The sequence below is a fragment of the Haliotis cracherodii genome, unplaced genomic scaffold, assembly GCF_022045235.1.
Source record: "Haliotis cracherodii isolate W230 unplaced genomic scaffold, xgHalCrac1.p SCAF_8, whole genome shotgun sequence".
Classification (NCBI taxonomy): Eukaryota; Metazoa; Mollusca; class Gastropoda; order Lepetellida; family Haliotidae; genus Haliotis; species Haliotis cracherodii.
Genome location: NW_027266341.1, coordinates 17,935,305 through 17,948,756, shown reverse-complemented (window position 1 = coordinate 17,948,756; position 13,452 = coordinate 17,935,305). Strand labels below are relative to the sequence as shown.

Here is a 13,452-nt window from a genome sequence, read left to right as displayed (position 1 = left end):
ACAACTACAACTATCTGTACTGTGACTAGAATACCTGGAGAGATCAGGATTATTATTGGTACAATCCTAGTACTGTATTATCATTAATATGCATGATATGCTTAAAATATGATAACAGACGATACAAAATATTTTGAGAGTTCCCTTTTGATGTGAGGGTTTTAAGGAATAGTTTGATTTGTGGATAATTGATTTATATTATGATTAACTGAATCACATTTTTGTTTCTAGCAGCAGAAAGTTGGTTATTAAACAAATGGTTGTCTTGTTAGCAACAAATGTAAAACATTAAAACATGATCAACGTGTTTGGATTATCACAGAACACACACACAACCGACACTGACTTGCTGTAGCAAATAAATTAAATACTTCTAAAATAAACAGGAATGTTAGATCCTTGTATGGTGCAAAATGCCTGGATACAAGCCGTCAAGTCTATCACACAAACCTCGATAACTAACACCGTCAACATACAAATACAGATATGTTAGATGTAGGAAATATACAATACTCCTACTCTCATAGGCTTGCATGGTGAATTTCATCCCTTTTCCAGAACATAAATAAGTTGATCTGTTCAAAATACATTTTGTCCAGTAAAACAAATTTAATTTTGTTGGTGTATCTCTTTAGATGAGTGAGTGACTAAGTATGTTTTTATGCCTCTTATTCCAGCAATATTATGGCGGGGGGACACCAGAAATGTCTTCACATATTGTACTATGTGGGGAATTGAGCCCAGGAGTTCGGTGAGATGAGCGAACGCTTTAACCGCTAGGCTACCCAACCGCCCCCTCTTTAGATGGGAGAAACCACTTTGATTCCAACTTATGTAAAATGTGGTTTATATATTGATTTAGGGGGACAAGTTGTAAACTGCTGTACATATTTCATATAAATTCATTTGATCAAATTAAAAATTCAAATGTTGGATGTATCTGTGTTGTAAAATTTTGTGTTATGTTTATTTTAATTATGAATAGTTTCATTCATCTACACACTTATATGTAAAAACTTGAATTTGGGATCAAATATATACTACTGAGAAAAGTTAAGAATCAACTGATTTTTTCACAGTACTGTAGTTAATCTGTCATGCCATAACAGACTACCTATAGTAATATGAAAGAATCAGGTGGTCCTTAACTAATTTTGAGTAGTATACACTTAGTTGGACAAAAGTGACCTGAAACTTTGGAAATTGGATGATTTCCAGGAAATTGCACATTGCCAATGAGAGCCAGATTCTTTCTATAGAAAATGTGACAAATTTGTACATTTAAAGGGATTTGCATGATAAAAGTGCTTCCTACATAGAAATTACAAACAAGTACTGTTGAAAGACTCCACTTGTAGTTTCTAAATACTAAATATCCTCATGCAGTTTGCTATAAGTGAAGATTGAGAAAGGGACACAGAAATCAACAACAGTTGCACAGATCACAAATAGACGCGGGACTTTCACGAAGCCTGACATCTACATCCCTTCTGCAGCAAATATCGTATTATTGCTTTGAGAGGACACAGAACATGAGACAATGTCAAGGACAGGTGAAACACATAACTTAATAATATAATTCACAAGTCGGTGCTTGTGCCTAAGTCATCACTGAAACATCTTGAGCAAAGGTGGGGAAAATAGGCCATACGAAGGAATGGTAAATTTTGAGCAAAGTAAGTCCAAGCTTGTAAAGTACTTAAAGACAAAGTGCACATTTCCGACCGATATTCGAATATGATCTACATATGAATTTTGATCATGATAGTTATTGACATATTTATTATGTGCATAAATTTAAATAAAATGTAAAACACCTATGCACAAGTATGAGGATGTATGCTGCACAAGGGATGATCACAAGCAAGGATCAACCTGCTAAACAGACCGCCACACTAGACCATCTGTTGTTGATACACACCATACAGCCAGAAGCCAGACTGGCTCATCCATTTAGCAACTTGATTCAAATTACAGCTTTTAGACGAGACATCTGACAATCGAAAAAAGAAGAAAATGAGTGTTAAGGCCACTGTGATCAAAGGGGGCAGAGTCAAAATTTTAAGAAATTCCATATTTGAGTATTTTAAAAATTCAATTAGATTTAATCATCTTATTCATCAAGACAGTTAATTTACAGAATATCATTAAAGGAAAAACATTTGTTCAGAAAAAGTGCCATAATTTTCTTATTTGTAATTGTTTCAAATCCATAAATTAAATTCTAAAAGGTGTCAAACTTATTCTTTTAAATTCAATTCTCCAAAGTTCTTTGATTACCAGTTATATTCTGGAGTTTTACATACACTTGGTTTGATGAAATTGAATTCAAAATTTAAACAATGTCCCTCTCAAACGCATGCTCACTCATTGTAAGTTAGCATGAGAGGGTAGGGTTCATTTTCTTATTAATTTGCTAACATTTACACAAAACAATGACGAGACAAGACAATCAGGAAAGAGATTAAGCTCAGAAAAAACAATTTATGCATGACCGCATGAAGATGCAAGGAGACATATATCATTCATGATAATCAAATCGGAAAATGTTAGTAATTTCAATGCCAGTAAATTCTTCATCAACCTACACATATCGAATATAGCTGGCTCAGTCACACACTGCAAATGTGGCTATTCTATTTCATAGAGCTCCACAGCATCACTGGACAACCCAATATGGAGTCCTACAGAAAAATGGTAACTCTGCCAAATAAAAGTATTCTCAACTGAATTTTTGTTTTTATTTATCCAGTGTTTTGGTATTTTGTTTTGACAGTATGTTCCATTGCCAATTCATTTAATAGAGATCTGGTTATGTAAATTAATCCCTCATAAATGCTGTACGGAGCCATGAAGCAGGTTCCTCTATCGGCCACGATAGTCCTAACAATCCTTAATGCTGTTACAAGAATCACAAATTGCATGTTGGAGAAAATGCCTTTTAGGCCAGACCAAATTAAATTTTTTTCTTTTATGGACGTGTTCATCTCATGAAAGTGCTTTTTTGCTTTATATAATATGTAAAAACTTTCATTTGAAGATATTTAAAAAAAATAATAACCTCAGTACTGAAAAAAACTTCCTTTTAGTTCAGTTTGGTAAATTCGACCACAGAAATCTGTAAACCAGAAAAATTAACTCAACTGACTTTATATAGAAATATAACTTTTGAGGAACAAATTCAATTACAAATGATCAAGATCAATACATCTATTTTCACAGCACTGTAATAACAGTAAGACAACAGCAACACCAAATATTGATTATGTGTCATTATGCAAAGTTAGTAACAGTTAATTGAGACATATTTGATTCTACAAGTTGTTTTGATTTGAATATAATTTACAACATTGTCAAGATGTAATCATATTTTTGAATTTGAACAGCTCAGACATAATTTTAAGGAATTTAATTTTCAAAGAACCTTACAGAACAGTACTTGATATATTTCTGCTTTGAAAATAATTCTGTAACAAAAGACGGAATATACATTTTAAACATAGAACACTGATATGTCGATTTCAAAGAACCAAAATAATGTATATTTTCAAAAAAAGATATAAAGATTTACTCAAAATAAAAGTACTAAAAGCATAAAACTTTGTAACTAATAACAATGCAGTGATGAATGCTTGCGAGATCTCTTACACATTATGAGAAAACATCTTTTTTCTTTAACAGAAAAATGGAAATGATACATTCTGATTCATCATAATTATTATTTTCCACAACTACAGAATATGCCAGCAGTAACTAATGTTATATACACACACACTGTATTTCAGTTTTGATTTGATGAACAAAATATTTTCTTCAACTATATCAGCAGGAAAAAAAAAATATGAATAAAACCAAAATAGTTTGGATGAATGGCAGTACCAGGGAAATTATACAAACATATCAATTATAATTCAACTGTCTTTCCACGAAAACCTGGTTACAACATATCCCCATAAAAAATGGCTAAAAAAAACCAAACATCAAATCCATTTATATCCAATGGTGTAAGTCGCAGAATAACAACACTAAAAGAAACAGACTAAGGTGTTGAAATTACCTATGCAATATTCAACTCTATATGACCTTTATGACAAACTTAGTCGTTAATTTGTCACATACATGGTACTGTTTCACACAAAAGCTCAACTGTTGTATTTTAAAGCACCTTTTATATCAGGAATCTTAATGCAATGGTTTGTAAGCTGATGGGAGTGATTCAAATGTCCGGCCGAAATACATGGGTACCGGCAATCTAAAATAACAAATGTGTCCCTGTGGTGCATTTCTACCCTGTTCAATAGCATGAAAACTTGACCCATCTTAACACCAACCACAAAGTTGTATCGTAAATGCACTGATCCTTATTCACAATGGCTCCCAACCTATCATTGCACAAGCCCATTCCTAACCAAGGGCAAAATGTAGAATCTTTGGGTTGCTGTAGCACTAGAACTGCCATGTTTCCATGGCACAATATACCAAACATTTACAATTTTACTGCCTTGAATTATAAGACTGGTATACATACAATCAAAATCAACTTTGTCTCTTCTTTGTAATCTTATGTTGCTGTGGAATCAAAACATTGACCACATCTCAAAATGTCCTGGGTGCCGTTGTACAAAGCAATCTTAGCGCCACGGTGATCGTAACCCCCATACCTTAACATAGACTTGCGACAGTCGTAGCGCTAAGGTTGTTTGGTACAACAGGACCCTGTAACACAAGTATCCCTAAGTGCAGTGTTATTCTACACACATGTATTGCTTTAACTCACTCATAATACATACAAACATAGGTGACAGCCATTTATGTTGGAGAGGCTAGTAATAATATGCCATGCTTTAAAATCACACAAACTAAAAGTTGCTTAAATATGATGAAGGCATCATAGATTGGTTTTCAGTTCTAAAACATCAAATAAGGTATTATCACATTCTCTATTTAGTGTAGCCATTTTGTTTCTAAACATTGTAAAACAGATTGCAAAATATGTGTCAATTCTAATATGGTCAATAACATACATAAATTATAACAACTAACTTGTACTAGTGTCTAACAACACATACATCAACATGACTTTTAGCTTAATGTAAGTCAATACCAGTGGTACGAATGGTCAAATGAACCAGTTCTAATTACACTTTACATGTAAGTTGGTGTAGGCCACGGCAAGTTAAATGGGTGTCTAGATTTCGATACAGTGAACTAATCCATGGAGGAGCGATCCCAATGAAAATGTTGAGATAATCAAATTTCATGATTAAAGAATGATGGTCATTGAGTTATGTCCCTTTGTATAAATGTTACTGTTCCCTGGTGTAAGGTGGGGTTTCCCGATTAAGATGTTCGGACAATCAGGGTTTCAGTGTATATCCTTCAGAACGTGACTTTGACTTGCTGTACATACACATAAACAGTCCATGTGGTTGTGCAGAACCAATGATGTATGTAGACCACAATATGCAGGTGTAAACGGAGACACTGATTTCATAAATACACACTTGTCAATTGCAACATTTGCAGTGATGCACATCTATAAATCTTGGTCACGTGAAAAGAACAAGCTCATTTCAACAATACAAATATCACGTATATCTGCCAATCATCCTGATTGACAGCTCACACATTCACATTTCAACCAATCATAATCAGTAGTGTATTAACCAACCATTATCAAATGTACAAACATGTAAGTTTCGTATCAGCAAAATGTTCCTACCCGACACAAATTGACAGCTGTCTATTACTTTTCATACATGCATATAGCCTATGTCAAAAGCTTCTATCCAAAAAACTACAACTGAAATAAATCATTTTGGGCAAGATCACCATTGATGTAGTAAGAAATGGATTGAAACAACAATGATTGGTTCAACATAAACAGGTGTGCTCAGCTGATATCAAACTGGGAGGGTTTGCCGCCAGTCTCTACACGAGGTGCTGTCATAAGTGAAAGGCTATGTGAACATTGTTGTTCTCAGCAGAATCTGGTGACGAGATTCATCGTTATATTGTTTATCCAGTCCTCTCTCCATGCAGTGGGGCCTCGACATCTCCATGCTTAAATCACCTCATTTGGGTGACGTCAGCTGTGCAATCGACCCAAGGACTGACTGCATACCGTTTTTGAGAGTGGAGCCAATATTCTGAAACAGAAATTTCCAAATGAGGCTAATAACCAGCGAGGAATAAAACAACATATTTTCCAAAAAAAGTAACACACTGCAAAAAGATACAGCAATTATAGGATGTAAGTAAGAATGCCTGAGGTGAGTGGAACCTTGTTAATTTAAACTACTCAATTTTCACAAAATTTGCTATGAGGTGAGGTGAAATGGGGTTTAATGTCGCGTACAAGATTATTGCACTTATATAGCGACATGCATGCACGTGTGTGCTTATGGGGCTGCTTGTACTAGTTCGGACTGATGCCGATTTATAGTGCTAACCCACTGAGATAACATGCTGCAGTTTAACATGAATACCTCACTCAGACACAGTATACTGACTCCGAGCCAACCTGTCCTTGTTTTAGCCCCTTAATGCCGAGCACCAGACAGGGTAACAACAAGTACCATCTTTTAGCGTCTTTTGGTATGACGCGGCTGGGGATCGAACCCCGGACCTTCTGCTCTCCGGGCGGACGCTCTACCACTAGATCACGGAGGCGGTAAATTTTCTACGAGAAACAGGCACCTGGACATAGCATATCTGAAGAGAGCCAGGCAGTGGGGTTTCTAAAGTAGTAACACTAATGACACATCACAACTTGTTGAACCATTAAGTCCTGACAAGACAACTAATGGTTGACAGGAGAAAAGATTAAGGCTCCAATGATACACGCTATTCCAACATGATACTTATCTCGATAATGAAGTCACACCAATGTACCCCATAAGATAAATCATATGATACATGTAAGCTTGACATTTGGTATGTTAAGCAAACATTTCAATCAGAGGAATTCCAACATAAACATGTTTCGTACATACGAGTCAATAAACAAACCAGTGGCTTGAGACATCTTCTCCATACAAGTACAAAACAGTATTTTACAATATATGTTCAAACCATGATTGTGTACCATCTTAACATATGGTGACCTGGCGATAATCATCATCACCCCCGAGATCCACATGATGAGCAACTATCAACTAAGTACTACTCTGTCAGCCGCCATTGTGAACCCCTGATTCTCGTTTCTGTTGGCTCTAAGGACAAGCTTTGGGTATGTGATGCTTTGAGTAGAATGAAGATCAACAAGGTTCCATCAATATTAACTGCAGATTGAAAGCAATGTTAGATAGACATAACTATCAGCACTGAACATGAAAATGATATTACTGAAATACAGATCACAAATGTCCATATGCATAGTCTTTAAACATATCAAATTCAACTAAATAAATGATTCAATGACTGAAAAAGAACAGCCTTACACTTAAAAGCTACAAATACAAAATATATATATGCATATACATAATAATACACATGCTTAAAGAACTTCAAACAGTCAGTGTCCTCCAACTGAGATGGGGTTTTCCACATGATATATATGGGTCTGAAGAATGAGGGGAGCATACAAAGGGAGATAACCCATGTAAAGGTCAGTAACTCTGCAGGCACCCAGCATTCCAGTGATAGAAGCTGACATGGAAGGAAGTTAGCTTCATTTTGCAGCTGGCAGTGAGTGGGTACAACATGGCACAATACATGCACAAAAAGCCGTGAAGAGAAAACAGTTGATGCAAACATATAGGTTAGAAGAACTGAACAGACTTTCTATAGAGGACAAATTAATCAAATTTGAAAATTTCACATCGAATGCATAATTTGATGTGATCAATTCAGAATTCAGAATTCAATATTTGATAAATAATGCATATTTACTTGGCAGGAATGTTTCATAAATAATTCACAGAACAAGGAACTTCAAAATACTCATAGTAAATAATGATCATGCATATAGTCTAAACAAACAATGATATATAATTGTCTACATCAGCAAATATTAATCTGTTCAGCACTTCTGATTGCTCACATATATATGTACACATTAAGTCACACATGAACACATTAAGTCAGCTGGATGTCTATGCAAATAGGCTTACAAATGCATGCACATTAGCAAAAAGCAACTTTTTGCCACAACACTTCATGAATATACTTTTCACTCAAAGCCTTCAATGCCCACTGATAGCTGCAAAAGGAAGCCAAACGACAGACAATACAGTCTGTTTTTCCGACTGTTACCTAGACAACAACCTCAGCACTGTCCTGCTCGCTTGCTTTTAAGAATTCCGATGACATTTTGAACACTTGTCACACTGGCCTTAACTCCAGCCTTTAAGGTTGCCCCTAGTCCCTGGGAGAACAAAAGAACGTAAAACAACAAGCAAATCAAAGAACTCTACCTGGTTGGGGGACCTAAAATATACAGTCTGTGGCCAATTCCTTCCATGACCCCAAATGTAATCTTTAGTCTTAGTGTCAGCAGATTCTACCCTTCTGCAATGGGGTCATCAAGAACCTAGATTACAACTGCAGGCTTCAAAATTAACAACATTAATTACAAAATAAAATTCAGCATCAAAGTCTGTTTCTGAGTTGACATGTACCTAACAGTAAAAAAGTCATAGTCCAACAGGAAATCACAAGTCCTCTGTGAATTTTACTTGTTTTCAACTGCTGGACTAACGTTGAAGTCTGAATTTAGGCACGGAACTGGTATCTGAGCTAAAGGTTAAGGCCACAGACTGAATATAACATCATTCAAATGGTGTTCTTATAGTTTCATGTTTCAAGTAGTCACCAAAACTTCAACAAGGACAATTTTAGATGTTTTTCTGTGATAAATGTACCAATGTGACACACTGGTACTGTGTCAAAGGTCCATGGAACGGATGCTGTGGACATCAGCTACTTTGAGAGAGTGAGTTGGGTTAAACGCCGCCCTGAACAATATTCCAGTTATATTACGGCGTGTCAGCTTGATGTGGATGGAAAGCCAGATATTTACCACTTTGGTGAAACCCACAAGCACGGGTAAGATGCTGACAAACCTAGAAACATAATCAGGGCGAATCAGGATTCGAACCCACAATCACAGGTTGTGGGTTCCTCACAGCAACTTGCAGCGCCTTAGATGACTGGGTCACCTGGCCCCCAGCTACTTCAGATATTTGACAACTGGTATCCACTACATCCATTGGACACACCCTCCAGCAATACTTAAGGAGTTAACATTGTTTACCAGTATGAGTTAAGAAGGCAAATGTATAGACATCAGCAAAGGTATACTTATTGTGGTTGTCAGTGGAGGACGCCTATGTCCTTTATGACTTAAGTCTTGAGATTGACAGTGTCACTGTACAACGACTACACCACAGGTCACACAATCAGGGAACCATCTGTTCCCCTTTTGACAATTTAACTCTACAAACACACTGACATTGTACTGGGATATTTTTGTCAAAGAGAATTAATGTTAAAAGTTCACTGTATCAGGGTATTTATGTCAATAATTTAAGACAATTAATGTTAACGTTTCTTTAAGGTAAGAGATCTAAAATGTTCAATCATAATCCATGTGTGTGTGACTTAATCATATGCCATTATTCATATGAATATATAATCTCAATATGCATATCTATATCAACTTATGACATATGGTATTGATATGGTGCATGCCAGGAGTAGAGGATGCACACCAGAACCTGGTTACTATCCAGGGATGAAAACACTCTGAAAGTTAGCTTGGCATCTGGGGACTTTATGATGTATGCTTATATTGGGGCAAAGTGGCATATCGTATATAATACATAGTGGCATGTGGCACAAAAATCTGTGATTCCGCTGAAAATTCTCATCCCATGACTATCATGTAAAGCATGATGAATAAATACTCTGTAGAAAGTACACAATATATGTTTCCTATAAGATGACAGTAGATTTGTTTAAAAGTGAAGCTAAATAGAATCATAGGGAATGACAAAAACAGTTAAACACCAAAAAGGAACTGATACCATATGACATGAAAAGATATGAAACACATTTATGAAAATAGAATCTTTGAAAAGAACCAACATTCCTATCTTATTCTCCACAATTTTATGCTATACACAACTGTATCTAACTGATATTACAAATGTTACGTTAACTCCAATATAATATCAAAACACTATTGTGTACGTATGATAGCTAGAATATAATTAAATATATACTCTAAACACATATGAATTAATTAAAGTTGTTATTCTAAATCTAACATTTTACAAGAACAGATATATTTGTATGTAAATTTATTTATGGTATCTTAATCTGACAATATAAACATTGAAACATGAAACTTTCCTACATATTTGTGTTGGTATTTTCAAACAAATTCTATTTTTCTTACAAATGTGATTACAGTAACAAACTCAAACATAAATAAATAAATAAATAAGAAAAAAACAATTATTCCTGAAACTATGCAGCATGCGTCTGTAGAGCCAGAAGAATGAAGAATTCAATGAAGCATTAGAGTCCAGGAAATGTCATTGTTTAGAAGGAATATGTAATTTGAAAGCAAGAGGCATGACATCAGAATGATTAAAGAAGTTTTGTATCACAACATCTTGAGATACTGACAACAAGCAGTTGAAGTACCAAATCAATTCCATATTTCTATGTGTACAAAGCATACACTGTGTTTCTGTATTTGCGACTTGACTCATGACATTATCTAGTCTCCGGGTACCATATTGATAATGTCAAAGAACCATGAGAGTTCTCTCCCTTACCTTTCCTCCCTGTGATGGCGTCTTTGGTGTCTGCGGATGTGCATCCAGACACTTCTGGTAACGGAGCTGCGAAAATAGGAGCCATATATCTTACATAGTTAACTTCATGTCATTACTGCAAATATCAGGAACCTCTGGGACAAGTTCCTGACAGTGCTAACTAATGTTATATGAGTGCCCCCCCTACACCTCTTTCTCACCCCTGAATCCCTAAAACTACTTATAACATATTTCAAAAGTACATGTCAGAAATTCACACTACAAACTGGCAGAAAGTCGACCAAAGACGAAAACCTACAGAACACATTCCAATATCATAAAGGATGGGATTTGAAGAAGTTAAAGTACTTAATTTGTTTAAGAAAACGTAAAAAAAAAGAGGGAAATGTCCATATACATCATTAGTTTTTTAAATGTTGAATCTCAGTACCCAAACAATGTCATCTGCATCGTGCATACAACACTGCTGCGACCCGAATACCCACTGAATAGACCCCCAAATGCTGCATATCAAAAGGGGTAGGCAGCCTCTATTACACTCACATATTTATAGAAAGAGATAATTTCACATGTAAAGGCTTTCAAGCAGCAGCTTGTCACGAATCATGTTGTCCAATGATCTCACCTTGCAAGCAGCTTCAATGGTTTTACAGAGAGGGCCAGCTGAGGGCTCACAGTGGAATACATGGGCGTAGAAGTCATCCTGCGCATTGTGCATAATGAACGCACACAATCTGGTGAAACAAAGCACAAGTTAGACCATTTACTTATACAGGATATTTGTATTTGTTTTGGGCTAAAAAATGACAATCCTGCTTCTCAGGGACGGCCGCATCATTACAAAGTCCGAAGCATGTTTTGTTTTTATTTTTATTTTTAAAAAATTAAAAAAAAACCTTAAATATTCCGCGTCTCGAACAAAATCCTACAAAACTTAAAAACAATGTGATTCAATATAGCGTGCAGTTACTTCCTTTACATTTGCATTGCTTTACTGCGCATCTCATGTTATGTGTCCTGGGCGTGGCGGCAGTAGGAGTTTGTGTGCTTGTTTTGCCGTTTGCAAATTTGGTCAATGAAATTTACAATAAAACATCACTAGACGTGATGATGTACAAATTCATTGGTATTTGTGTGTTTTATGCCAGACATGGTTTCATACGCAGAGATTAGGATTACATGTGTATTTGTCACGTAAAATAAGCCTGTCAATGTTTTTGCATTGCAAAACAAAATCAAAGCTTATTGTACGCGTGTATTATGCACACACTGATAGTCCAACGGTAGTCAAATACTGTATTCCACTATTTTACTTATCAAGGAATATATTAATGTAGGGAGGCCCTTACCCAGGTCGATTGTACACAGCTGTTTATTTGGTTACATACTAGTTTGTACAACTGAAAAAAAGGGGAAAAAAGGCCCTCTGCCCACACTATATTTTCAAAAGCCATTGCTTGAGAACAAATTCTTTTCTTTTTTAAGCCTTACGGAGAAGCTTTATCATGCTGGTAATTCAAGCAAAGAATATTATATTATTTGTCAACAATCTCAAAGCAGCATTATACGTAGCTCTGTAGCCTTGTTCATTAAAAGTGGCAAGAATGAGATTAAGACAGCAAATCAATACAAAAAGTGTCAGGATTGTACCAAGAGTCGAGTCTAAGTCACTTACTTGACGTTGTTCATAGCAATACCCATGAAGGATAAGAAGCGGACACGACATTCATCAATCTTATTCTCGGGTCTCTGAAAACAAAATGTTTCTCTTGTTAACATACAACATATGATCATATCATCACCAACAACACTCATTATCACAGGGTTTTACACAACTCGGGGTTCAGAGAGCCCAGCAAATAATTTCAGGGGTCCTTACAGGAAATATAGCAGTCCTGAGCACCGTTCCACAGAGCGATCTTAGCGCTACGACTAGCGTAAGCCAGTGTTAAAGTATGGGAGTTACGATCACCTTAGTGCTAAGATGGCTTTGTGGAACGGGGCCCTGCAAAGTAATGAAATGTTGTTGTAAGATAACTTGAATTACAAGACCTTTAAATTACTTGTCTTGGTTCAATAAATATGATTGTGCTTCCCTCGGGAAGCAGTTTTCTTCTTTTCTGCGTCTATTCTATACATTTGAGCATGCTGGACGCACAATCTCATCCACAACCTGTACATGCATACAACATTAGTGATATTGCCATAGGGCTGCAGTATGTCATCTGTGAAACAGACACAGAAGTTTGCATATGATGTCAAGGTAACCATGGAAACACATTTTTCACACATAAAGGAAGATGGCTTTTTCTAGCCACTATCAGATTCTTAAAAATAATTCTGAAAATAATTTATTTGGTAAGTATAAATGTGAAGACTGCAGCCAGTCCAACTTTTGTACATACCCCATGTTCCGAGATAGTGAGTGTTGAGGGTGCTATAGCAACATTGACAAACAGCCATCGCTCGGGGGGCACCTTGCGGTAAGCTCGCTCTATCGCTTCATTCAAGGTGTCCATACCTGCAAAATTAGGAACGATTTTTAGTTTCCCCTTTGTGTTATGCAAGCATGCAATAGATACAGGTAAGTATACATTTCTAGTCAATAACCATGCTACTGTATTTCCAATGTTATCCGGGGGCACAGGTGGCCTAGTCGTCTAAG

The 13,452-nt window shown here is 36.0% G+C and overlaps 1 protein-coding gene across 4 annotated transcripts in view; it reads right to left on the bottom strand.

Moving 5' to 3' along the window:
• Positions 1–952: 952 nt before the first annotated feature.
• The window catches only part of LOC139450626 (protein Fe65 homolog), a 121,078-nt gene continuing 108,578 nt past the window's right edge, over positions 953–13,452 (bottom strand). For 3 of the 4 annotated variants that reach the window (XM_071232412.1, XM_071232409.1, XM_071232410.1), the window contains 6 exons: positions 13,193–13,308; positions 12,463–12,536; positions 11,413–11,521; positions 10,788–10,853; positions 8,257–8,368; positions 6,063–6,149 (listed from right to left, as the gene is read on the bottom strand). In XM_071232412.1, the coding sequence (XP_071088513.1) occupies positions 8,270–8,368; positions 10,788–10,853; positions 11,413–11,521; positions 12,463–12,536; positions 13,193–13,308 (464 nt within the window). In that variant the 3' untranslated portion in view covers positions 6,063–6,149; positions 8,257–8,269. Of the gene's footprint in view, positions 6,150–8,256; positions 8,369–10,787; positions 10,854–11,412; positions 11,522–12,462; positions 12,537–13,192; positions 13,309–13,452 lie in introns of all 4 variants that reach the window. The other variant, XM_071232411.1, reaches the window with a different exon arrangement.